The 27,999-nt window shown below is 39.6% G+C and overlaps 2 protein-coding genes across 4 annotated transcripts; both read right to left on the bottom strand.

Annotated features, from left to right (window-relative positions):
• Positions 1–1,269: 1,269 nt before the first annotated feature.
• Positions 1,270–20,187, bottom strand: crtc1b (CREB regulated transcription coactivator 1b). 2 transcript variants are annotated; one of them, XM_042005208.1, is made up of 14 exons: positions 19,973–20,187; positions 16,687–16,803; positions 16,048–16,173; positions 15,317–15,378; positions 14,958–15,052; positions 14,374–14,459; positions 14,251–14,294; positions 13,388–13,611; positions 11,612–11,763; positions 11,223–11,453; positions 10,338–10,424; positions 8,748–8,834; positions 8,485–8,659; positions 1,270–7,884 (listed from the first exon to the last, which is right to left on the bottom strand). In XM_042005208.1, the coding sequence occupies exons 1-14, from the start codon at positions 20,096–20,098 to the stop codon at positions 7,673–7,675; spliced, it is 1,824 nt and encodes a 607-aa protein (XP_041861142.1). In that variant the 5' UTR covers positions 20,099–20,187; the 3' UTR covers positions 1,270–7,672. The 2 variants fall into 2 exon arrangements, with proteins under 2 accessions (XP_041861142.1, XP_041861143.1); XM_042005209.1 differs by lacking the exon at positions 10,338–10,424 and having other exon boundaries at positions 19,973–20,186.
• A 1,095-nt stretch (positions 20,188–21,282) lies between these two features.
• klhl26 (kelch-like family member 26) lies at positions 21,283–26,943 on the bottom strand. Of its 2 annotated transcripts, XM_042005210.1 has the most exons (3): positions 26,668–26,943; positions 24,701–24,883; positions 21,283–24,190 (listed from the first exon to the last, which is right to left on the bottom strand). In XM_042005210.1, exons 1-3 carry the CDS (start codon positions 26,715–26,717, stop codon positions 22,609–22,611), a joined length of 1,815 nt encoding a protein of 604 aa, XP_041861144.1. In that variant the 5' UTR covers positions 26,718–26,943; the 3' UTR covers positions 21,283–22,608. The 2 variants fall into 2 exon arrangements, with proteins under 2 accessions (XP_041861144.1, XP_041861145.1); XM_042005211.1 differs by lacking the exon at positions 24,701–24,883.
• Between the last annotated feature and the right edge of the window lie 1,056 nt (positions 26,944–27,999).

Genomic DNA, 27,999 nt, shown 5'->3' with positions numbered 1-27,999 from the left:
TGAATGCTGGGGGTGCTTTTACTCTAGTGGTAGCTAGAGTGTCTACAACCCACACAAGTGGCTCAGGTAGTGCAGCTCATCCATGATGGCACATCAATGCGAGCTGTGGCAAGAAGGTTTGCTGTGTCTGCCAGCGTAGTGTCCAGAGCATGGAGGCGCCACCAGGAGACAGGCCAGTACATCAGGAGACGTGGAGGAGGCCGTAGGAGGGCAACAACCTCAGCAGCAGGACCGCTACCTCCGCCATTGTGCAAGGAGGAACAGGAGGAGCACTGCCAGAGCCCTGCAAATTGACCTCCAGCAGGCCACAAATGTGCATGTGTCTGCTCAAACAGTCAGAAACAGAATCCATGAGGGTGGTATGAGGGCCTGACATCCACAGGTGGGGGTTGTGCTAACAGCCCAACACCGTGCAGGACATTTGGCATTTGCCAAAGAACACCAAGATTGGCAACTTTGCCACTGGCGCCCTGTGCTCTTCACAGAGGAAAGCAGGTTCACACTGAGCACATGTGACAGATGTGACAGAGTCTGGAGATGCTGTGGAGAATGTTCTGTTACCTGCAACATCCTCCAGCATGACCTGTTTGGCAGTGGGTCAGTAATGGTGTGGGGTGGCATTTCTTTGGGGGGCCGCACAGCCCTCCATGTGCTCTCCAGAGGTAGCCTGACTGCCATTAGGTACCGAGATGAGATCCTCAGACTCCTTGTGAGACCATATGCTGGTGTGGTTGGCCCTGGGTTCCTCCTAATGCAAGACAATGCTAGACCTCACGTGGCTGGAGTGTGTCAGCATTTCCTACAAGAAAAAGGCACTGATGCTATGGACTGGCCTGCCCGTTCCCCAGACCTGAATCCAATTGAGCACATCTGGGACATCATGTCTCGCTCCACCCACCAACGCCACGTTGCACCACAGACTGTCCAGGAGTTGGTGGATGCTTTAGTCCAGGTCTGTGAGGAGATCCCTTAGGAGACCATCCACCACCTCATCAGGAGCATGTCCAGGTGTTGTAGGGAGGTCATACAGGCACGTGGAGGCCACACACACTACTGAGCCTCATTTTGACTTGTTTTAAGGACATTACATCAAAGTTGGATCAGCCTGTAGTGTGTTTTGCCACTTTAATTTTGAGTGACTCCAAATCCAGACCTCCATGGGTCAATAAATTTGATTTCCGTTGACAATTTTTGTGTGATTTTGTTGTCAGCACATTCAGCTATGTAAAGAACAAAGTGTTGAATAAGAATATTTCATTCATTCAGATCTAGGATGTGTTATTTTAGCGTTCCCTTTAATTTTTTGAGCAGTGTGTATTCCTAGGGATAGATGAAGTTAGAAGACAACTTTAGGGCTGGAAAACTTCATGAAAAATGTCTAACTGTTAAGCACTGGTGTGGATTGATCATGCTTTGGACTTGTGTTGCAGCCAGTAGCACTGGAAACATTTTACCTATGGAGCGAAGAATGGGTTTAGAATAGCAGCTATAAGCAAACATTACACAGTAAAAAGCTGAGAAAGAAAAAAAATGTATAGTTTCTAAAACAGGTTATTGATCTTAAACACAGCTCAGGGACAACAATATTTAACCTGAAAAGGTTCAAGCAGAAGGTTTTGGCTTCAACTAATCTACAGACTAAACATCCTCAAATATCTACATATACACTTCAAAAAAGCAGCAAATGAAAAATGCACCAAGAATCTTTGGGGTGTAGAAGTATTTTGCTGAAAAAATAAATGAAAGCCCTCTGATAGACTTAAAAACCTTTAAGATGGCTAAAGAAAAGCATTAGGTGTCTTTTGTTTTCACCTGAATCTGTAAAAAATATATATCTTGACGTTTTTTAAAAAGCGTTATGTCTGATGTAGCATACGATTTACTCTCACATCTCACAGTAACGGAAATCTTGACCAGGGAGCCTCGTCTTTTGTATCGAATGCATAAAATATGCTACATATGGCTAAACATTTAAGTAACAGACGTGACTTTTTTTCAAACTCAAGAGTTTTTAGTGGAAATCAACATTCTGAACATTTCACAAGCATGCACATATCCAAAATAATCTTTTAAATTTGCATTTGGAAATACAGATTACAAAATAGAAACGATAGCAAAGACAATATACAACAGGGTTGAAACATTGTGCACGTCCACAGCAACATGCTGTGATGTCGTAAAATGATATTAGACAACTTTTTTTAATCAGCGTCTTCTGCAAATCAAGACTGTGGAGAGAAAAATGTCTTCCACATTCAATTTAATTGAGTTTTCTTTCATCTTATAAACAAATGGTCACATGAAGAGAATCACATGGCAACAAATAAATAACTACAGGTCTGTTACTACGACTTACAGGACAACAGTGATATAATGCTTTTCTCACTATAAGCTTAGAGTGGAACTTAAACTGTGTATTACCAGAGCCGTTACAATTTTCAATGAAATGCAGCCATTTAGAAAACCCCAATGTTATTAAAGGGACGTGTTTTTGACACCTACATTTTTCTGCATTACAGACAGAGCAGCAACTCTCAAGTGTTCTCCTCTTAAGACACATCTTCAAAGTCATGACTTCTATTTCTGCACTGAGACAAAGTCCAGTCTCACTGCTATATAACACAACATGAACGGCCTTGCTGAGAAGTAGATGTACATAATTGCTGTCTCAGAGCAGTACAAGCAGAAGAGTCCAAACCAAACTGTTTACAAGATAATCTGTGCAGCTTATGTTTTTTAAAAAAGGGATAAACAGCTTGTTTGCTTTCCATATTTCAGCATTTAGTCAGGAAAAGACATGCAACTTCAACTGTGATGCACAAATCTCACTTCTTTTAGCTGCCAAATTTGACATCAAGTGTTTCTAGTGTTGGATCAGCTGTTCGCAAACCTGTGACCATAAGTGTCAGTCAATGGCTGTCAGCAGAGATGCTGACAAGAGTCTCCAGTACAAGATGCTTTAACCACCATAGTTAATCTATTTCATCTTCAGGTTTTAGGCATCTGGGGAAAAGTTGTTAGATAATGTTAGTAATCTGTAATTTAGAGTTCCATCTTCTTTCATGAAGTGAGACTGCAGTGCAGCATCATCAGTACTGTTAGCACCAGTGTGTGTAGTTAAAGACACAAACTGCTTCATTTCAGTATTTATGTGGTTGCAGATAACAACTAAGTTCAATATGTGTCACTGCAAAACTTTCAATTGAGGTTGAGGGGCAGAATAGAAATACATTCGAAGTTTTTCAGGAACATATCTTGTTTCCCAGCATCCAAAGTCCCCCAGTTCAATATCCTGTTCATACCCGTGAAATTGTATATTGTGTTTTGGTCAAAGCAGACCGATTTAAAATAAAAGATATTAAGAATATTATCCAGTTAAAACTGTAGTAATAACACCCCAGGTCATGTTGTGGGTTATTAGTTGGCCTCTTCTGTTTTATCATTTTAGCACTGATGAGTTATCACATAACATCTCATGCTAACAGAATACAGAGGTTGGGGTGGAGGAGGGCATGTTTTTCAGCTCCCCCTCCTCTATAGAACATATGGAGGGAACCTAATAAAAGGTTCCTAAGTGCCATATAGAAGTGGGGGAACACAACATAGGAGCGACTCCCTCTGTTTCTTTCCAAAACTAGAGCACAAGCTGCACTGGAGTAAGCCCTTTCTAATTTTGCATCCCCTAAAATCTTAACAGAAAAAAAAGACAAGCCAAAGTATAATTTACAAAGGAAAATAGAGAATTAGTCTTTTCTTATACATCAAAATATCTCTGGTGTAAAACAGTCAGCATTCATTTTGGACAGAACTGTCCCTGCTCAAACGCCAGGGAGTCACAAATAAAGTGCGAAGCAACTAGTCAACTTAACATTGCACAAAAAAAAAAAAAGGGGGGGGGGGGGGGGACAAAAAACAAAAAGTTACACTTTCCCCTGCCCAAAACCCGACATGATCGGCAACAACAACAAAAGCAGAAACATATCCATCTTTAAACACACTCCACTTTAGCATAGCAAGATTAAAGTCCTGTACATAACATGGGATAAGAATCTGCTCAATGTGTCCATCATGTCATGCAGTCGACTACATTACGCAGAAGCTTCAGAGGTCCACAAATGCAAATGGTCAGTGCACGTGCCAATCTGCAACCTATACAAGACAGGACCTTTCATTTAGTCAAGAAAGCCAACAGATAGTGCTGATGGAGAGGAGGAGCCAGATTGACTGTTGGCACTCGTATGAAGAGAGATGCTACAGTAGGAAGAGAGAGCGGAACAAGCAACAGTCTGAACCGAGGGCAACTGAAGAGCTGAGCGAGAACAAGCCTGATCCCACTGGGACGGGACCAAACGCTCCAAACATCGGCTCATTTGGCAATAAGCTAAAACTAGGACACTGCCACAGAAATTACATTCGTTTATCATTCATGAAGTAGAATTGTACAAAGGTGGACATAACAGAGTCACTGGAGTTCACTGTTGCACAGGAGAAACCCATACATGCATCTCTTCAGACTTTGTGATAGCGTTATGTTACACAAATCAAACCTGCGGAGCTATAGAAGGCCTTCATTTAGAGGTTTGGACTGTTTAGTCATGCATTTTGTTTTAGCTATAGTATGTACAAAGTCAGTGTGAATGACTTCAGTCTTCAGCAGGATGAGAGAAAGCAAATGACAGGAACGATCCAATTACTGGCATCTTTTGCAACCAAAGAGTGAAGTTTGAACATTGCTAATTTTTTCTATTAGGTATGTGACCCTTTGGAGACATAAAATTCTTAGACATTTACTTTAGACACTTAAAGGAAAAATCCAACATCATATATAAGACAACAACAAAAAATCTTGTTCCGGTAAAGTGTGACATTTCAGAGCCTTTTTTTTTTTTTTAAACATCTGCTGTTTTAGGATAGGACAGAAAACGCTGCAGTTTTGTAAAACATGAAGAAATGACTCAATAGAAAAAAAACAGAGTTGCCTTTTTATATAAAAGGGGAAAATGTTTTTGAAATGTTCAGGATATGTATTTAAAAAATGAAAAGGCAGGATGACTGGTTTACAAAAGGGCTAAAATACTAAAATGAGGCTGAATTTCTACTTCTGCCAAAGTCTTTTTTTCCTTTTCATCAATAATTTAAGGTACGATTTCACTCGTTGATTGTCATATCGCCACCATAGCACTCAATTTCCTTCACTCATATAATCAATCTAGTTTACATTTTGCTACAATAGATGAATTTCGTTAACATTTTCAAATACAATATAGCTGCGAATACTTTGTGGAGCCCTGTAAGTGCTCAAAGATAACCTCCACACTGTTAAAAAGTGTCACTTTTCAGATTTTGGGGGTCTGTAAAACTAAAGGTGGACAAAGATGATGAAAATTAAAGTTATTGAATTCCTACTGACATCTGTGCCATTTAAAAGGGCTCATGCTGACCAAACATCTGCAGCACCCAAGAACACCTTTACTGTTGAGAATAACTCCAGCTGAACTTGGGGAAAATGTTGGATTTTTCCTTTAAGGGTCTTATCTTTGTGGTCTTATTTGCATAGGAATCACAGGTGTATTAAAGGCAAACAAAACTGATGGAGCTTTACAGCAGACAATGAACACAAACTGTCCAACTGTGAAGGTAAAATCCAAACGTGATTCCTTTCACGAAGGGGTGGAGGGTTTGGACAGTCTACCCATCAGAGCTTTAGTTAAGTGAAGATATTAGCACATGTGCGTACAAACATTACAATATACCAAAAATGATCCCACACACCTACACTAGCCTCTTAGGGAAACTCTGACAAAAGAATGAGGCAGACTTCTTGGCACTGCATGTGGAGTTTCTGCTAATCATGTCAGTTCTAAAAAAGTGGACACATTTTGGCAAACAGTCATTAGGGTGTAAATAGGGTGTAAAAACAATTTTGGATCGATAAGATCATGTCAGGGATTTTTTGCCAATGCTTTCTGTTTTATATGTGTTGCTTATGAGACTGCATGGAACAGGGCAGGTTTTAGTGTTGCTGAAACACTGCACACAATACTTAATACATCAAAACACTTGCATTCTTTCCTAAGGAGAACCTTTAGTTAGCCTTTATGGATCTTATCCAAATGGTGGATATAGACATGATATAAAATACTTCTTTATAAACTCTCATAAAATTTCTAGCTTGCATCTGAAAAACAACCTTTGGAGGCATTACCACTGCCTTTCCATCAATCATTAACTCATAACTGATGTGTCAAAGGTCAGCTGCATTTTTGTTAGAGATTCCCTGTCAAGGAGCAAAAAGCCTCCCCATAATTGCACTCCTTCTCAAATTCTTAAAACCATCTTTGTTTTTTCTTTTCTTTTGCCCTACTTAAAAAAAAACAAACAAAAAAACAAAAACAAAACCAATTTGGTAATAAAGTGTACCGCTACAAAATACAGTACGTTGATTTGTCAAACTTTACACAACATAACCACAAATATCACTGACCAAGAATTCCTCTTAAATACAAGAAAATTTTACAATAAGTTACGAAAATACGTTATCACTTCAGACACTTAAGTAGAACAGTAAAATGTTACTGTAAGGCAAAATCAGGTGATTTCACAGTGACGACTTAAAAAGATTCAGATTTTAGTGTTTTCTGGTTTAAAAACAAAGTGCCTTCCTTCTTTGGGAAGGACATCAGTCTCAATTTTGATGCATTTTTCTTTTGTTCTAGTTAAATAGGAATACCTGATGATTTTCTCAGAAAATGCTGACTCCAGTGGCACAAAGCCAACCCATTTCCGGAGCACACAGGCTTTTCTGAGGTGGTGCTAAACACTGTGATATCTGGATTTGACTGTTGGGCTGCAGCACGTCAACATCAGAGAATGGCACATCAAACACCAAAGAGCAACTATGGGGAGGTTTTACACTCCTTCATTAACCAAGTAACTTGACAAACATCTATAAATATGTTAGCAATTAATAAATAGACAAATTACATCAGTGCAATTTTACACTACACCTACAGACTACAATTTGGCATTAAATTTAAGTCATGACATTGAATATAAAATCTTTAACCAAATAAATTATGTATAAATACGAGAAGCATAAAAACAGATGGTACAAGATGAAAATAACATTTGGTTGTCAAAAATAAAGCTTTGAGTGTGAAATAGAAAGCTGTTATGGTATGATGGGATAACCTATTCTTTTCATTGCAGGGTAATAAGCAAACCGGCTATGTTTGTTTTTTTGTTTTTTTTATCCCTCTATTAGACATAGCCGCAGCAACACGTATGGTGTCTTAGCAGCATCCTGCTTCAAGCAAATATCAACTGAACAAATAGTGGATATGAAAAAAAAAAAAAAAAAAAACTGTCAAATGTGCGTTTTTGGAATATATGTGGCATGTAATGGAACACTGTAAACACAGTAGGCTAGCGAAAGCACTGAACGACCAATCTCATTCAAAACGACGGCGAGCCCATTCTCCCACTGACCACCAGATGTCTTTGTCCCTGTTGTCTTTTGGTGGCGCATCGTTTCGAAGGGCTTCACGAAGTCGAGGGTAAGGTCGGACAGCCATGCAACAAGGGAGAGGTTTCATCCTGCCCTTTATTTCTCTCCATTCACAAGTTAGGTTTTTTTCCCCCTCTTTGTTCCAGGCCAAAGTCAGTATGCAGGTTACAGCCTGTCCATCCTAAATGTGTCCTCGGTGGCAGGGTCAGCAAGCACCATGTCAGGGTCATTGAGCATGTGCAGACCATCCAGGGTGAGAGGATCAATTTTAAGCTCATCCAAAGGAAACTGAGAGTCTGCATCGAAGCTGACGTCTCCAACACCTGCCAGAGAGTTGGTCAGCTCTTTGGAGAGACTTGGTGGAGACTCACCTGTGACTGAAAAACAGGACATCTGAGAAACAGAGGAGCTTTGAACAAATGTTATAGGGGTTTAAAATAAACCTGAGGCCATATTTCTACATTTTTAACCAGCACTAGCAACTAACCACAGCCATTATTCTAAATGAAGAGTGAAGTTCATATTGTGAAGAGTCTGCACTGTCAAACATTAAAGGACTGTGACAGTTAATTATAGTTTTAGTTTTTCCATGAGACCAAATTAAAAAAGTCTAATAGGGCAGCAAACAAATGTGAATCCTTTTGAAACCGCCACAGCATACAGGCAAGTTTATCAACAATTACTCCCACCATCAAAGAGTTGACAGCTATGTGACTGGTTAAAAAACCCCAGAAAAACTGTGCCTGATACTGTGAACATGACATGAGTCTTCCCGCTGCTCATCTCTGGAAATTTAATCAACATGGATCTGGACTATTAAAGAAGACCAAATTACAGCGAGAAGACAGCAAAGCCAATTTCACCCAAGGAGAGCAAACAAATGCAATTGCAACTGATTTTTCTCCTTCCAGCTGTGATAATCATCATACCAGATGCAGCAAGAGTGTAATAAAGTGAAAGCACATCTGGTGGACTACCTGTAAGGATGATGTTGGGGATGTTGCCATGGCTACTGTAGCTGAGCTGCTGCGAGTCCTGTAGGCTGCTCCCAGTGAGACCCATCATGGCTGCCTGTGTGTAGTTGAGGGTGGAGCACTGGTTATAAAGGTTGGATGAGCTGATGGGACCTTCAATCATGTTGAACTGTTCAAGCTGAAAACACAGAATTATAATGTACAATCAGAAAGAGAATGTGAGGAAGACACTTTTGTCTTGGCTACATATAGCGTATAACCATCACCTGGTGAGACAAAGCATTGGTCTGCCTGGATGCCAACTGCTGATCATAAAAGGAGTCGCCAAATATGCTGCCCACCACAGGAATATGCTGGAGGAAGAGAGATGCAACAAATTTCTGAACAAGTGGCATAGAAGTGGGTATAATACACACACAAACAAATTTAGAAGAGGGAGGTTATCCAGGTCCACAAGCAAACATTTCAGCAATGAAGAAACAAAAACACAAGCAAAACAGTCACACAAAGTGTCAGACTGAGCAGTGATTAAAGCGTATGGTTCTCATGACAAGGGCTGTCTTGGCTCAGAAACAAAACAGTAGGCCGATATATGAAAAAGAAAGAAAAATAACTTGACAACCTTCAATGCTTATGTGTTAAATTCAAATTTAACACATGCACGTCATCTTTTTAAATAAAATTAAGACATAAAATAAAACAAGGAGCAGGAGTGTGAACATGAGGTGTGGTTTCAACAGAAAACAGTGATGTGCATGGACCATGGCAGCCCTGTTCAGGATGAAACAAACACAAAATTTGCTTTCTAAAGGGAAACATTAGCATGTTTAACTTGGGTGTTATTATGATATTTGTCTCCATCTCTATGGATTATGATAACACTAACCTCACCACCACTTTTGAGAGGTAAAACACTCCAGCAGGGATCTGATAACAAGGGTGGTGAATATAAAGGTAGCATGACTGGCAGAAGATAAAAATGGATAAAAATAACCACAACAACACCCAGAGAGGATGAGTGCTGGAATTTCCCTTTATAATTTCCTTGCAATGAGAAAAGCATCACTGAACACAGAGCCAACACTGTGTGAATGGCTTTTTGAAACAGTGGAGTCCCTGGTCAACCTTCTCTATCAGTAGCCTCTAAGCCAACGATGCATCACACACGGCTTAATCCATGAAAGCTCAGCATTTGACTGAGTTCAATCTACTTTTCTGTAATTCTCGTTCAAATAAAAGAACTTCCCTGTGAGTAGTTGGTCTCAAATAGTATGATGTAAGGAATTTGCTATAACTTGTGGACTTTTTGTTTATCCTGTATATGTAAATGAAGACGGGCATACATACAACATAAAACAGGTTTCAAGCCGTTTCAATGATCTATAAAAAGGCAAAAATGCCATTAAGGAGGAAAAGAAGATTGTCAACTAATAATGCTCAATTTCACATATTTAATTTTTAAGTGCACAAAGCACCTTTAACCAAATTATCTTTAAAAACAAACAAACATTTTTATTCCAGATTTTTCAGCTTCTCAAAACGGTTTGCTTTTAAAAGGGAGAAAAACACACCATTTGAGCCAGTTGTGGTGCACATTGGGAAGACCTGAGGCTTAAAGGTTAACATTTTAAAACCAACAAATGGTCAGATCCTCCATCAACAAACCATCAGCATGTTGTCATGCACACAGTGAGCAGTGACAGTAATGATGAAGAAATGAGTTATGCAGTTGCTGACACTGAGTGGTTAATTGCTGATACAGAAGATGAAAAGCAGCCTAACTATCTACAATTAGCCTTCCCCCAGGAGTGAAGCCCTTCCCCAGACAGCAGCTAGCTCGATGGGTGGGCTCTTACTTGAGGCGAGCCTCCGGGGGAGAAGCCTTGATTGGAGACTGGGGAGGTTGGAGACTGAGTGGCTGGTGAGCCAGTCTGATTGCGGTACTGTTGGAGGGAAGAGGGTTAGCTAGCACTACGCCTCATGCCTGTCACACACAAACCTTGAAGGATCAAAGACTACCATCCTCATCCATACATATACAGTGGGAAAACTTTGTGGCTGGACAGTTTGTCTACATTTGGGCTACACATCATTAACATCTTTAAATCAAGAGGCTGTTGTAAGAGAATTACAGATAACACACCACTAAGGGCACATTCACACCAGGATAGTCTGGGGGACTCAGTTGAACAGAGTGGGGAGTTATGAAACATTTTTCACTTTGTTTGGTTTGCTTTGCTTTTACACTGCACTTTACTCAAGCAGACCAAAATGCCTGCACTACATCACGCAGTTGCAAAAACTACTTGCTAGGGGGGCGATATTCCCTGAAATGACCGTTGACCAACAAGAAAGAAGCAGAAAATCAGGCTAACTGGTTTGCCAAGACCACTTGTTCAACGATGGGGCAACACAAAGTCTATTTAGTGCTGGGGTTTCAGTTTTTACTCACGTCTTTGGTCCACACCAGAGCTCGAATGCGCGTATACACTGCTCGCAATCAGCCATACTATCCGTGGGTCCATTTAAAGTAAGACCAAAAGTGCCTGTGTGAATGCGCCCCAAGAAAACCTCTGACAACTAAAGGGTCGTACAGAATTTAACTAACATGTAATCTGAATAGCTGAGGAATATTCAGAACAGGAAAGTAGCAAAACGAACAATCAGAAAAATGAACCCAGCCATTTTTTAAAACAGGCTTATGACTTTGAATACTTTGAAAAAGACTTCTTTTTTCTTACCGAGCTGATGCTCATGCTGGCGGTGGTCTGGCTGTCTGGAGAAGGGCTGCTGGCAGTAGCTGTACCAGAGGAGACTGGAGTTGGTAAAGCAATGAGCTGGATGCCTTGAGGCAGGGCCTGCTGCTTCTGGAGGTCACTGAGGAGCTGAGCTTGGGCCTGAGCTGTCAGTTGGTTGAACAGAGGGTACTGGGCAAGCTGCTGTTCCAGGGTTAATGACTCGGTTGGCACAACCTACAGCAAAATGCAGACAAACTAATGAGATACATGCTCAAACTCATAACGGTTTCATTTTCATCGGTTCCACTGTGGTGGATAGCCACTCCGGTTATAAATAAATCAAAAAGAAAAACACTGAAGCTTCAGTTTAAGACAGTTAAGTAGATCCTGACCTGTGTAATATTAACGGGTGAAGAGAGGGTGGGTGAAAGCTGCTGTGGGGACTGTTGAAGGTGAAGGTCTGAGGTGAGGGTGAGTGGCACTACTGGTAGCTGCCGACGCTGTGCTGTTACAGTCATAGTAGACTGAGAGGAGGTGGGTATCCCTGAAGAGGAAGAACAAAACAAAATGAAAAAGAAGAAAAAAAAGCAAAACAGATAAAGACATGACTGGTTACCCTTTCATGCACCTTAATGTAATTGTACTGACTGCTGTAATTTACTAACGTCAAGCAAAGGAAAATGGCAAGTAATTGAAGGAAATGCAAAATGATTCAAAAGTAAAACTATACAAATTTGTCTAAAATATTCATTTCCACATTTAGGAACATAGAATTTTGATAGATAAGGTAAACTATGTCAGACCTATCAGGCAGTACTGTGTCAAAAGTGGAGGAAAGTCTTGCTGCACTGTCTTATTGAAGTTAAAGACATACCACTGTAACTTTCTGACCTTAAAACTCCGCAATCCAGACTTGTTTGATGGGACAGTCACATTTGTTATGTACATTTCTGGAGCTGCACAGCAGCGTCCCGAGGCTGAAAAACCGCACTTCACAACTTTTTCTTCCGGGACGCCGCGTGGCGTTACAGGAGAGTTTCACTTTACACACCGCGTCTTACTAGAACTTACCCTAGTAAGTGGATGTCAACACACCAGTCGTTTTGAACACACACCATGGCTGATTCAACAAAGGAACGAAGACGACATTGTCGGAGGAAGAGAGGAAAAGAAATAGAAAGGACAGAGCAAGAGACAGGCCAAAAGTCAAAATAAGACTGTCTTTTACTGGCTGGAGAGAGCTCACTGTACAGGCTGGATGCAAGATGGATGCTGAATTAGCCACTGATAGAAAGAGCATCACTGAGAAAATCTCCAAAACTTCTGTAGTGCTTCTTCAAACCAGTCACAGCAGCCTCTGGCAGAGCTAAACCCAAAATGCAGTGAGGTACACCTGTGAAATAGCCCTTAGAGGAACATACACAAACATGACAGGGAATATATTCTTTGTAGAGCTTGACAAACATTTACCAAAACAGCCCAGCAGTCCTGCACTGTTCCAAGTCTATCGAAACTTACTATTTTTTGCAAGAAGGCAGCAGGTTTGGGGTGGATGTCCTCCAAGCAAAGGGGATATTAGAAAAGGTAAAACACATCCAGTGGACAGGGAGGAGAATACTGCATCAAATGAACGGACAGCTGGCGAGCTTACAGCAGCAGATGACATCCGGTGAGTCACACTAGGTATTCCAATACGACAGGCAGTGAGTAATTGATGTTGTAGAGCCAAACTGATCATTGGCTCTGAAAGGCTGAACATTTGGAAACCATGACAAGGCACCCCGCAGCCTACTAATCCAGACTCTACACTCATGCCAACACTGTGTGTGCTTAGACTCGAGTTGGTAATGTGCAATTAAGTAACTGCGCCCTGCATTCACAATTTTGAAAATACTATGGACATGTTTTTGAGCAATGTGTCAGAAACAGCCCCCTTGTAAGGATTTAGAGCTACAACACTGCTTGCACTAAAATCTATCATAGTTGACAACTAACATCAACAATTATGTTACTTTCAAATGAAACGCCAGTCCCTGGCAAAAATCCAGTCCTTTGTATCCCTAGTTGACAGCATGTTTTATCTTCATTTCGCTGAAAAGCGTCTGCTAAATGACTGTAGAATTGAATGGTCTTTCTCCGTTTAATGAACATGAAATAGTGCTTCTTACCGTGGCTGGCAGCACTGATGCCCAGGTGGGTGAGGTTGGTGGTCAAGCTGCCTGTACTGTTGGCTGAGCTCAGGGAGGGGAAGGACACGGTGTCCTCGGGGTCCAGTGGAGTGGATAACGGAGGAGGGAACTGGATGTTAGTCAGATCAGGCAGTGAACCTCCAGTGTTGTGTGCAGCTGGGAGCACAGACGGGTTCAATTCCTGGTCTGGTGAAGGGAATATACTAGAAAATACACAATCAATCATATAAAAAGATAACAACTCCAAACAATCCATATACACAAGTGTTTTGTTCACTAAAGGCACCAATACTTGAATTTGGTAAACTCTGACAGTCATGTAATAGTCATAAATGTTTTCAATTTTAATAATCTTTTAAAGTATTTGGCCATAGGAAAGTTTTGGTAATGATGAATTCCCAACTCCTGAAACATTAATTTGACATTATTTGTAGTGGTCATGAAAAAGAACAAATGGGGACTCTTAAAAACATAAAAAACCAACAAAAACACAGCCCACAGGTCAAGCTTTGTATACAATGTTGCATGAAGGCATCTGAATCTAACAATATCAATCCAATCCAACTTTATTTATAAAGCACTTTAAAACAACCACAGTGACCAAAATGCGGTACAGATGACTAAATCCACAGTAAATCAGTCTAATGATTATGGCAATGGCTTATCATTTAAAAATTTATTCTAGTTTTCTGGAATAACATCATAGTAATGGAGGTCAATGTGGCTTTCCTGAACACTACCAGCCATCTTTAATAGTGACTTTTTTGGTGCTGTAACTCAGAGGTTGTAGTGGTTCACTTGTGGAAAAAAAAACAAAACAATGGTAAACTAAAGAAACTCACTTGATTCCTGGGACATCACATGCATTAGGGTTTGATGCATCATCCTGGGAAGAAAATATAAACATGAGCTGCAAATCATGGATCATAACTGTACACTTTGTAGCCCCTCATTCCCATTGGTACCTTCTTGTCATCCCACAATTGTTTCTGTGCATCCTTGTCAGCATTTGACTCAGAATTCTCCGTCCCAGGTACTGTTAGCAGCAGCACTAATTAGCGAAACACAAAACACGGTTGCTTGCTTTGACAAAATACACAAATTATTTAAAGTAATGAGTCACCAATAGCTAGGCCAGTCATAGAGAGGATAGCGATGCCATTGACCAAATTCCTTAGAGTCTAAAAATAGCTAAATGAACACCAGACAGACTAAATGCCAGTTAACCTTGGTATCACATTATTAGACTGTCACATATAAAAGACATAAATCAATGGATAATCAGTTAATTATACATTGTACTCTTAAGGACATCCTGAGTCAGTGTCATTCAGACGTTATGTGTCTACAGCTAGCAGAGTGAAGTACCAGCATACTGAAGCACTTCTCTGGAGATCAGTATCCCTTTACTCCATTAATATTTTACTAAGAGTCTCAACTTACATCTTTTTGGCATCAACCCTTTCATGTTACTTGAGGTTTGCCACATGGATCAGCACATTAAAAAATAAAATGGGCTCTGTGTCTTTGTAACTGGATGCGCCTTTACCTCTTTTAGGCTGCAGCTCCTGTGATCCCCCTGAAAACACCTCCTGGGGCTTTGGATTCATGGCGCTCTGGTGCAAGGCAGAGTCTGAATTTGTCCTGTATGTGTTAGTTTCAAATGAGAATCAGCAAAATCACTGCCAAATCCCAACAACAGAAATATGCTAGCTTTTCAACATTGTAATTTATCACTGATCACACTCCTTATACTAAACTTGTTTTGTAATTATGCTGTTCAGCATGTGACTATTGTGCATGGTTGGGTTCACAAAGACCTGCAATTTAGTTTTTGGAAGTAAGCCATGTCTGATTGTGTGCCATAGCCTTGTAATTTTAGCAAATGAACAAAGGGAGGTGGCTTACCTTCTCCAGCTAGTGTCTGGTGGTGGGGAGAGGTAAACTGAGCTGTAAGGACAGCTGTCAATGTGAATTTAGTCAAGGGTAATAAGGTTAGAGAGATTAAAAAACTCATCTTGGATAATCTGCATTTTCATCCCACTCAGCTGATCCAATTTAACAAATAATAACCACATACAAGTGATACTGGGGTACAAATACTTGGATGTCTAATAATGAATTAAATATATTAGGAAACTTAATCCCAAGTGCAGTGTACAGTACACACAGCATCCTTTAATATCAGACTGTTAAAACATGTAATGAAACAACCAATTTACTCACACATTGCTCAAAGTCAAAATATGAATGTTAAATAGCATAACTGTAAGATGAAATCTCTCATCACCACATTTCTGTTATGCATTAAGAAGAATTGTGCTAGCTAGGGACTGATCTGCAACAAATGAAGGCACAACCTGATCATTTCTCTTGATCTGCAGTTGTTGTTGATCAGCAGATATTTTTTATTTGAAGGGATGAGCAATCACATTCATGATAATTTAAAAACATTAATAATCATCAAGTACTAAGACTACACACAGGCCAGCACGTCTACAGAGCTTAATTTAACAGCTCTTTAAATCAAGAATTAATCAAGATTTTGAGTTCAAATCAAACTATAGCAATAGTAAAATTAAAAAAAAAAAAAAAAAAAAAAAAAAAAAAAATCAATCATTATTTAATCAAAAGGATATTTGGCGACCATGTTTGTCAACAGAAAGTGGGCGGCGGTGAGGAGATGTGATGCGGTTCCGATCACGGTAAACACGCTCTACGAGCCCGTGGTGCCTGGTTGTCCGACTGGTATCCAGCACAGAGTTCTAAAGTAAACACACACGAAGAATGAAGCCGGAAAAACTGCTAACTTACAGAGAAAAAAGTTTAAGGATAAATGGTGCAAATGTGTTCACTTCAAAATGAGTCAAGCCATGGGTGCCCCAATATTGATGCTTGAGTTGGCAAATGTATTTAAAGATGGAAAGCCATGACAAGCAATGGTATACTTTTAAATTTTGGGAATCAAATTACAAAAGATAGGAAAAACTTAAACTCTTTTCTCCCTTCACTCTGGAATCATAATAAAACCGGGTGAAATAGGCAGCTTTGACCAGCAGGTAATTTCTCAACATTTCCCTGTTGTCACACCCAAAGAAAAGCTTGTAGATTCTTATAGAGAGCTTTATAAAAAGAGATCATCTGTTTTGAACCATTTTTTCACTAATACTTAAGACAACTGGATTCTGCATGTGTCTAATATTCGCCCACAGCTGACATAGGTACACTGAGCTATAACAAACGATTAAATTACCAGCCAAGAGAGGCTAAGGGCTCACCTGAAAAGGCAGGTCAATGTTGCCATTTCCAATCTGATTGACATTGGGCAGTGAGCCTCCATAGTACTGTCCACGATTCTGCCCTAGTTGCAAATACTGGGTCTTCTGTAACTGCAACTGTGCAAAGTAAAATTGCATGAAAGCATGAGTGAATGAGTAATCCAATTCACAAAAAATAAAATAAAATAAAAATCAAATAAAGAAAAAATTAATGACGCATGCATGTCTACATTGGTGATATGCAAATTTAATGATTCCATTCAGTGACAGATGTAACATGGTGGGACAGGCAAAAGTGAATGTTTCATGATAAATACTGGAGGTGCAGACAACATAAATAATAAATAAATAAAATAAACTCAGCTGATGATGCTGAAAACTGATTAACAGTTGGTGTAATTACAGTCAAACTTGTAATGTTAAAACTTGGCTATTACTTCAACCACATGTCTTAACATAAACATCAGCCATAAAAGTCATGTAGGTTACAAGGAAACACTGGGATGTTTTGTATACCAATAAAAATTTGTAGTCAAGATAAATGATGATCAGAAATAATGCAGTGGATAGATGCCTGGATGTCAACATACACACAAACCCAAAAAAAAAAAAAAAATCAGACAAAGATCATAAAACTTAGTATTTTTCCCCTCCTGAAGTAAATAGTAAAAAGTAAATAGCACAGCTAAGGCGTACACTGATGCAGCACATGCGCACATAAATCTAGGAATCGGATCAACAATTGTTACATATATTTTATGACAGAACAGACTTGAAACAATAATTAACTGATTTTCCAAGTAAAAACCAAAATTAAACAAACAGTAAATATTGTTTTCTTATAAATAATAAAAATTTTTTGGAATATGACTGCTTTGGACTTTTTTTTTTTTTTAAATCACTGCATACCCTGTTTTATACATTTGCATAAACATGTTATAGAAGTCATATTATATACTTTGGGGAAGTATATGCAGAATTATTGATTTTATGATATCACACTTTTGCCTTTTTTATTTGGGCTACAGGAACTTTGGGAAGTCTGTTTATAGATAAACTGCATCTTCAAAAATATTCATTGTGTATTGTAGATAACATAGCTCACCAACTCCGGACCTCTTGGGACAATGTCCTGCAGGTTTTTTTAACCTTCCCTGCTGCAACACACTTGACTCAAATTCATGGGCCATTAAGAGGGTTGTGCAGAACTTGCCAACAAGCTGTTGGAGAACCATTTGATTTAAATCAGGTTTGTTGCCTCAAGGAAACCTCTAAAACTTGAAGGACATTGCCCCAGAGTTTTGGAGTTGATGATTCCTCGTATATAGATTTCAGCTTGTCCTTCCTATTTTCAATTGCCTAAAAGGACCAATGAAAATTATATATATGTTTTTCAAGCAATTCTGTGCCGGGCTCTAAAAAGTAGTTACATTTTTGCTTTTCAGTTCAAGAAATTAGTTTGTCCATGAAAAAGCCAAAAATAAATAATTTTTTTGTTTTATAAGTATGTTTTTTTTTGTATATTTTATAAATATTAACTCTAGAAAATCATTCATTCATTCATGGATTCATTCATTCCAGAGTTATTCTGCTTGATGCATGCCAATGATTTGATTCCATCTTTTCCACGTCAGCTGGTTAGGTCAGCTGGTAGAGCAGGAGACCGGAGTTCGAATCCCCCAGGAGACAAATATTAACTTAGGCAAGACCCTTAATGCTACTGCCCAAAAGTCACTTTGAGAAAAGCGTCTGTTAAATGACTGTAATGTAATGTTATTCATAAAATATAAACTAGTGAGCTCATGGTGAAAATTCCTGTATTGATGTTCAATGGGGGGTAGGCCCGCCCCAAAAAAGTGCCACAAAAAGAAAAACATCAATAAATAAAAAATAAATAACTAAAGCCACACTATTATTTGGTTGGCCCGATCATAGCACTTCCATACAGGCTTGTACACTAGGCACTTGGCATGATGGCTATGTCACTTAATCTGCCCCAATTCTTTGAATTCCCTTTGCATTTTATGTGTGGAAATGCTCTTATTTTCACTATTAAACATCCCAGGCAAAGTTCTACTGTTGTTTTTCTTCAATTTGATTTCACCAAACATTTAAGTGATCACCTATCACGATCATTTAGGATTTTTTTCAACCACATTTCTTACTCAAAGACAATGGCTCCCCACTATCCTCAGTTTTTAATATTGCATTGGACAGTTATTGACCCAATTTTAGTAGTTTCTGCAATCCCATTAGATGTTTTCCCTGCTTGGTGCAGGGTGCATGCCAATGATTTGACCCCATCTTTTCTACAGCTACCAGATGAGTCTTTCGATGTGTACATTTAAGAAATGAGAAGCTTCTCATTGCATCAGTTGGGATTAAATAAGCTGTTGCCAGCTAAAAAAAATATTTACCCATGCAGTAATAACTGAATAGCGGTCCATACCTATTTGTAAATCCTAACATCTCAGATGTTTGACCAAGATACGACACTGTCTTAAATCATTAATCACCATTACTGCTAGTGTCTAAACAACTGATGCAGGAAAAAAACAAAACAAAACAAAAAAAATTTAGTTTTCAACTGATATTAATGCGCGTGGACAATGTACAACAGTCACTTGCAGAGGTTTAAAAAAAACAACAACACACACGCGCGCACACACACACAAAGAAAAAAAAACAATGTCGTGTGGGCCAGTATGTTGCCACGGGCTCCGTTTTCTTTTAGATCTACTGCAGTTTAAAATATCAACTGATGTGCCACGGATGTAATATCACCCAAAGTAAACACTGTATAGTTTATCGGAGGCGGGGGGAAAACCCACAGCTGGTGAAGCTGGTTAACATCTGATTGGCTAGCTAAGGCTGGCTTAACACTTTCAAACATCCCAATCAGTACGGCTCCGATTTAGTTTGTAGCTAACAATCCAAACACGTTATTGTCGTCGGAATAAAACATCCGTAAACGGACGAAATGTGAGCAGCAATTGCTTATACCAGCCATAGACAGACAGCAGGTGCACATTATTCACAGCTGCAGCAAGCTAGCCAAGCTAATTAAAGCTGCACGAGAGTCGCATGTTGTATTTAAGATAAACGCTAACATGTTTTACAAACCATAGGGACTTCAGATTGTGATGCTGTACTGCTGTATCTTAAAATAGTAAAATGACGTTTAGCCATTTAGCAACCCATCATCGTTTAAATTTATCTCCGCAGTGTTCGTTAATTGCCACACAGCGATGCAACAAACTGAAAAGCTAGGATGTAAAGGTCTTACCCGTGCAGCTCTAGTGATGTTCAAGTCTTTCATCACTTCTTCAAACGCAGCCGTCTCTTCTGCCTGTTTCTGGTTATGCAAAGCGATTTTTTCGCTAAATTTGCGAGGATTATTAGAGGACGCCATTTTTCCCTCTTCTTCTCAATGGAATGTTACGCTACGCTCCGTGCCTGGGCCTTCCAGTGTCGTCATCACGCATGGCACGTCTGTTGATGTTGCTTTCTGCTTCAGCTGTTGCCAGAGTTTGAGGCAGGGTGAGTTTCAGATAAAATAAGAATCGCCACGGGGGGAATTGTGTGCCCTAGATGCTTGCTATAAATAGTAACATGGATAAATAAATAAATGAGCATGAATACTCTCTTTAAATGAAAATGAAATCAACAACTAGGAAAAAAAAACAAATAAACAAACTGAATTTGAAGATACATTTTCGTATCATATGATGTTTGTGAGGCTGGTCTTAGCTCAACTGAGGCTACAGGTGAGACTTTCGCTCGACCCTGCCAGTCTCATGTGGTGGTGGATGATGCCGTCATTTGTCTGCTGCAGGGCCCTTTAACACCTGGAGGGTTTTGGCAGCATGGTGAGAATCACCTTTTTTTTTTTTTATTTCTCAGGTGCATTCAGCACTGTCCATCCTCTGCGTCAGGATAACAAACTGCAGGGGTTGGGTGTCAGCTTGCCCATAATCTCCCGGGTCAATGACTACCTGACAGGTAGACCACAATTTGTCTGTATGGTGTAGTAGTTTGTGTAGTAATTTTCACAATGGACAGTGTCTGGCAGGGTGGCGATTGATGTAGGAGCTCCACAGGGGACTTTGCTATCGCCCTTCCTGTTAATCTTCTACACTACAGATCTCAGTACAACACCGGTATGTGCCACCTGCAGAAATTCTCTGATAACTGCAGCAGTGTGGTGTACAGGAAGGGGAGAACAGGCAGGTGGTGGACAATTAGTTGAGCGGGTTGGTGAAAATTCACCTGATGCTGAATGTGGATAAGACTAGAGAGGACAGCTTTACAGCCTCTTTGCCCCTTTCTTATCCATAATAGATAACCCTGATCATGCTTTTTTAATTTCATTTTTTTTTATGTAGGTCTTTAAGCGTGTTCTGTATATAGTATTTTTGCATCATATAGTTTAATATTTCTCTCGTTTTCTTTCTCATTCTACAATGCTGCTGTAACACTGCAATTTCCCCATCTGGGATCAATAAAGTACATCTGATTCTGATTTAATAGGTTCATCTTAAAAATTGTATCATTCTATTAAAATTGAAAACACAAAAAAGTAGTTTGAAAAGGATGTATTAAAAACATCATGAACCTTTAATAAAGAAAACACAAAGTGACACATCTGTATACATTCCCCTTTAACGTAAGCAGTTTTCATTGTATTGCACTTCAACAGTATAATGTGCTTTTACTGGTACAGGTGGAACAAGACACACTAAGGCAGACAGGAAATGGTTTTAAAAAGGACTCATGTCGGTGGCCATACTCGAAAGAAAAAAAAAAGTTTTGGATCAACACAAATATATGTTAAAACTGAAAATCTGATAACCATGACTTTAAAATGTGCAAAAAATTATAAAAAAAAAGGGTTTCAGTATATCTAAGTACACTACAAATTTATGAGCATTACAACAGTTCAATTTTTTAAATGATCTGCAAATTTAAATGTTACCGTAGTTAACAGCGAATATCAGTGTTTGTTTTCTATGAAGAACACCACACACTAACATTGCAAGAATAAATCAATTATTTATGTAGCTGCCATTAAGAGGTCTGCACTTCTTTATTACATCAACTCAGAAAACGAATTGGAAAACAGTTTTGGTAGTATTAGCTCAACATACAGGCATTATTAGTTTAAATAACACCACACCTAACACCATAACTGATTCAGAACTGTAAAGCAACCTTTTTTGTGCACCGCTGACTGCTGATGTGCAGCTTGTGGATTAGTAAATTTGAGGAAACATTTTTTGAATAACAAATTCCATACAAGGTAAAACTTAAAATCACAACTGTACAATCAAACTGTCGAAGATAAACATGGAGTCTGTGGGATCTATTCTCAAAATCAGTTTGTGCCATTTTTAAACTTATGCTCTTGACTGGCCATTAAAACACTTACATACTGTTAATATTTTTGTAAAATAAAGTGCTATAAATAAGGCAATGCTACTCTAAAAACCCTAAAAACATATTTCCAGTTAACTTGCCCATGAGCATCCATTTACCAAAAAGGCAAGTGTACAAAAGTTATCACGACTGCATGCAGTCGTAATAACATTTGTACACTTGCTTGTAACTATGCAAGCATTAATTAATCTGGACATCAAGTTGTTGGAGGCTTTTCCTCTTGATCGTATCAGTATGTTGGTCAGCTGTCATAGCTTTAATCAGAAGAAAAATATAGAGTTTTCATGTAAAAAAGTATTGTGTGTCAGCAAGTTAAATCAACAAATGCTTCTCACAACATATCTAAGAAATAAGTAAAATGGTTTAGTAGCTTTTCAGGTCATTCTCCCAAAATTACACACACAAGATGTTCACACCTTGAGAGGACTCAACAGTTCACGGAAGGAGCACATGGAATAAAATATTCACAGTCGAAGGGTCAGATGCTTAGCGTTGTGTAATATTTTGTGGAAGTATAATTGGTGTACAAGCTATTCCAGCAAAGGATTCTGGGAAGTGCAAATCCCTCTCCCACTCATCTGTCTCTGTGTTGTAAACCTGAACGATGCTCGTGACATTATTTAGGTGCCAGTTGTAACCTCCTACGATATAAATCTTTCTGTTCAGTAAGCAGCAGCCTGCCTCAGACTGCCCTGCTCTCATAGGACTGACAGTGGTCCACTGGTCATTTTCTGGAATGTAATACTCAACTGCCAGCACATCAAAACAACGATCCACATGATCCATGCGACCACCCAGCGCATAAACACGATCCCGGATACTGATCATGGCATGCAGCACTCTGGGTTCATTCATGGGGGCTCTGAAATCCCACTGGTCTGATGCTGGGTCGTAGCAGTGAAGAGTTTTCTTGTCGTCTAATGAGACACCATAACCGCCTGAGACATACAGTTTTTCTCCACAGGGAGTGCCAGCATGACCCCAAATCCTACGTTTTAATGGTTCTACTGAAGACCACTCATTCTTCTTTGGGCAGTAGCACTCTACTGAAGACAGACTCCCAGATCGATTTCGGCCACCTGTGGCGTAAAGCTTTCCCTGTAGTACGTTGAGCTGAAACTGGATCCGAGCCTCCTGTATGGACTGGATGCGGAGCCACTGGTTCAGATGTGGGTCGTAGCGAAAACAGCTGTCTACTGCCCCCTCGCCACTGCGGTACTGCAAGTGCTGTCCGCCAACAACATACACAAAGTTATCAAGGACGGCAACACAAGCGTGGCTGCACCCAATTTCCATCTCAGTCAGCTCTTTGAACTGGCGAGAGGCAATATCAGGGAGGTAGTACACCTTGGAGCTCACTGTGCGGTCATTGTCAGTGTATGGTGTCCCACCAAAGGTGATGAGAGACATAACATCAGAACGAAGGAGAGTCCGTGAGCACTGCATTTCATGCTGTCGGAAGGGAAGGATCTGGTAATTGAAGGCCTCAAGGAGATACTGACGACACAGCACGTCCTCAACCATGATGTCCACTGTCTGAACGCTATCCACCAACTCTGAGGAGCGCATGAGCGGGAAGCGCACGTGGCAGAGGACACTGCTGGCTTGAGCCCGGCGGGACTCATCATGTCGGAGCCACCTGATAGCGGCATGGAAGAGGTCAATTTCACTACAATTCTTTAGTTTGTTGCTCTGAAGGAAGAAGATGAGGCGCTCCATGGGAATGTGTAGAAAGTCATCCTCCTCTGCAATCTGGAGGAAGTGGCGAAAGGTGAATGCATCCACTGACTCTTTGAGGGAAGACAAGCTGAAAGTGGTGGCCATCTGCCCAATGTGCAAGCAGGTCTCGACGCTCATCGCCGATTTAAGGAACTCTTCGCAGAGCTCAACAACAGGAACCATCTGGAGAAATACAGCAGCGCCGAGCACATCTTGAATACAGTCCAAGTCTAAAGTGACTTCTGAACTGTAGGCAAAGTCAATGATATGTTTCAGTCCTCGGGCAGACAAGCCCTTCAGCTCAATGGTATCTTGGTTGGACTCCCTCATGCCCCCAGTAAACATAGCTCTGAAACACAAGAGAATGAATGTAAACATCATGTTATCTCATAAGTCCACCTTTGCTAAACACACAGCTTTAGAAATGCCACAGAGCAGATATGTAGATCACTATTTAAGGTGTAATGTTGACAGCAATGTATAAAAAAAAATACCCAAATTAATGTGCGCACATCTGGCTGCATTTTTATGTCATCCTTTTCTAAAATGACCTAAAAGTGTGTTTAATCCATTTGTACTTTAAATCCTCCTCACTCACCATTTATGGAATGCATTTTATTATAACTCCTACAGTTTTTAGAGCTCCTGTAAATGCAAATTCAGTTAAGTGCACAAACTTCAAAAAGTCTTTGTACTTTACAATTTACTTCACAATTTTTGCCCACTACTGTTTTACAAAACAGTAAAAAAATACTTTGTAAATGTATTACTTACTCAAACAATTGCCTTTGATAGGAGCATCGGCTAAGTGCTGCTAATTCAAAATGGGTAATTGTAAACTCTCATGCTCCGGACTAACCTGAAGTAATCACTACAGGCAGCCAGCACTGCTTTATGGACCTGGAAGTGCTCCTCATTGACCGCCAGCACGACGTCAAGTAGTTGACCCTGAGCCCGCAAAACCGACAAGCCCTGGAGGAGTGTGGTACTGTGGCTCGGGGCTGAGAAAGTACAGCGCAGGGTGCTATTCTTGTTAGCCATACTGGAAAGAGAAAAAGGCTTTGTCACAATTAGTGACACAAGACATAGTTTCCCCTGTTTTAAATAAAATGTATTATGCTCTAAAAAACCTCAACTTCTCTGAGATTAATATACTTTCCAGTTATATCTAGATATTAAGTTACATAGATGGATTGTGTTTAGAGAAATGTGTAGCTATGCAATGTCTAATGACAAGTTGACGGAAATTTTATGTGATTTATAATTCAGCAAGGAGATGCATTTTGTGGTGCACAGGTCCTTTTTATTAGTGAGCTGTGTCTATACTCTCAACAAAGACACAATTACAGCAAGAAAAAAGACAATATCTATTTAGACATTTAACAGATGAAAATTGGAAACACAATCACTGAGATGAAAACATCACAACCACACACTGGTCACCTGTAAGAACTAAATCTAATACTGCAGAACACACACACACACACACACACAAATTGGGAAAAAAATTATATCAGAAGAGGAAAAAAATTAAAGAGAAGTATTTGATATTGAATGAAAAAAAAAAGCTGGGACTAAACGCACTTCCTGACATAATTCCCTAAGTAGACAAAAAATATCCAGAGTAGAAATAACTGCATGTGTGTGGAACTACTGTATTGCAACTGCTTCACAAGCAGCTTTTGTTAGCATTAGCTCTAGATCTGTTTTGATTAGGAGGCATAAAATCACATCCAATCACACAGCAAATATCCAAAATGCATCCAAACAAATTTGAAAGAGAACAACACCATTATTTAAATCAGGAATGTCTATATTTGTATCACAGTTTAATACAAAGCAGAAACACATTTAAAAATTATAAAAACAAGACTGAAGCCATGAAGAATCTACACAAAAATCTGTGTGTACTGCACATGGATTAACGGTATCCGACAAAAACTATACATTTAAGTATTAAGTTAATTTAAAAACTATGTTCTTAATTTCTATACTTATGTTTCCATCTTGTAGCTTTACAAACGGGTCTGATCTTGTCCAAACCATTATTTTGGTTGCAACTAACTAACTAACTAACTAACTAAATAAACGTAAGCCATCTAAAACTGTCGAAGGTGTCTATGTCAAGGTGAAATAGATAAGACTTCTACTTGAATACCAGACAAGAAAAAAGACAAAATAAACAGAAGAGCATGTATCCAGTAAATTACATCTCTGAGTATACCCAGGCATCTCCTTTCAGGTTTTAATGCTAGTCATTTATTGGATATTTTGAAGGAGGGTTTATTTGACATTTTAACTCAAGAAAACATGGATTTTGATGTCTATACTATATTAAACTATTTACCTTAATCCAATGTTTAGTATAAAAAAGAAATGTTTATTTATTTCACACACACACACTAAATGAATAGGCAAATGAGTAAATACATACATTTCTTCCTTTATGCACAGTGTCCTGTCCTATACAACATGCAGTATAATTGTGTGTGTATATATATATATATATATATATATGAAAAACTAATATGTCTCTGTATTGTGAAAAGTGTTGACTTCGATATAAAAGTACTTCTATGTCTAAGTATGCTGAAGTTAACGTGAAATCGCCTCGAGCTATGTTGTTATCAACGACAAGGCTCGCGCATTCCCGGTGCCTGGAGGCCTAAATAACGTCCCGGTCTTTCCTGGATTGAAGCGGTTATCCCTCAAGCTCTTATGCCCACTTGGTCCTAGTCCAGAAGCTTTTGAGACTACCAACACGGAGACACGGTGAAACAATTAATACGCTGTAGGGGCACAACATTGTCAGCCCAGTCCACTCACCTGCTCTGGGAATGTTTCGATGCACAATCGCCACCATCCGACTCCGCCATCTTCTAGCTCAGAACACCACGCATAGAGCATCTTCATAAATGTTAGCAGGAGTTCGCTGGCATGACTAGCCTGTTTATTTATTTTAAAGGTCTGGAAAACAACTTGTTGTTGTGGCACGGACGGAGAACAGCTGTCTGTGTCTGAGGTCCTGTGGTGAACGCGGTGATGATGACCTCTCCAACCGGCTGCTTGCTTCGCAACCTTTCTCGGTACTACCGTTGACTGACCACTGGGAGGCGCCAGAGTCCCGTGCTTACGGATAGGTTGAGAAATACCACGTGGCCACTACGGATGTTACTCTATGGCCTATATTAAAGAGCAAAAGTCATAACCACCTAACATTAGGCTATTTTATCTTCTACTGGGGTTGATCATTTGTTTAATTATTGATATATTTTATTCATTTATTTTTATACCTCTCACAGTTTTGGATAACTGTCAAAAAAGTGATGTGATATAAAAAGATAACCAGAACATAAGTGGAATAGAGTATCCAGAAATCCAAATAGTGTTGAACGCTTTGAAAAATATGCATGCTGGGCAGCTCAACTAGTTGAGTAGGCAACCCATGTACAGAGGCTAAAAGTTTTCATTGCTGCATGTTCTGCTCCCAGTTAATAGGAATACACTTCATATCATCCCACTTTTTATGTTCTTCTACACTTTTAAAAGAAAGGCTACAACAGTCAATGGGCATTTATTGTCATGGTCTCTTAAAAAGGTAAATGAAATCAACCTTGAGGTTTATCATAATTAGAGCATTAAAAGTGGATAATCAAGTTTGGTAAGCTCACATGATTGGATGATAAAATAATTATCCTTAAAAAAATGATAAATAGTCTAAAGTACATCCGCCCATCCATCCATTTTCTTCTGCTTATCCAGAGGGGGCAGCTGCCTAAGCAGGGAAACCCAGACTTGCCTCTCCCCGGCCACATTCACCAGCTCATCCGGAGGGATCCCAAGGTGTTCCCAGGCCAGCCGAGAGATGTAGTCCATCCAGCGTGTCCTGAGTCATCCCCGGGGCCTCTTTCAGGTGGGACGTGCCCGGAACACTTCACCAGGGAGGCGTCCAGGAGACATCCTAACCAGACGCCCGAGCATCAGTATGTTTACAGTATACTGTAAACATAATGCAAAAATGCTAACCACATATTGTTTATCAGATGCACCAGCCTCTTATCTGTGGTCAAACCTTAGCACCTGAATTTTGATGTGGTGAGAGATAAACACTAAGTACACATGATACAACAGAATGACGTCTTTACTGACTTGATCCCC

The sequence above is a fragment of the Melanotaenia boesemani genome, chromosome 14 (assembly GCF_017639745.1).
Source record: "Melanotaenia boesemani isolate fMelBoe1 chromosome 14, fMelBoe1.pri, whole genome shotgun sequence".
NCBI lineage: Eukaryota > Metazoa > Chordata > Actinopteri > Atheriniformes > Melanotaeniidae > Melanotaenia > Melanotaenia boesemani.
The sequence above is the reverse complement of the archived record's forward strand: the minus strand, read 5'-3'. Positions and strand labels throughout refer to the sequence as shown.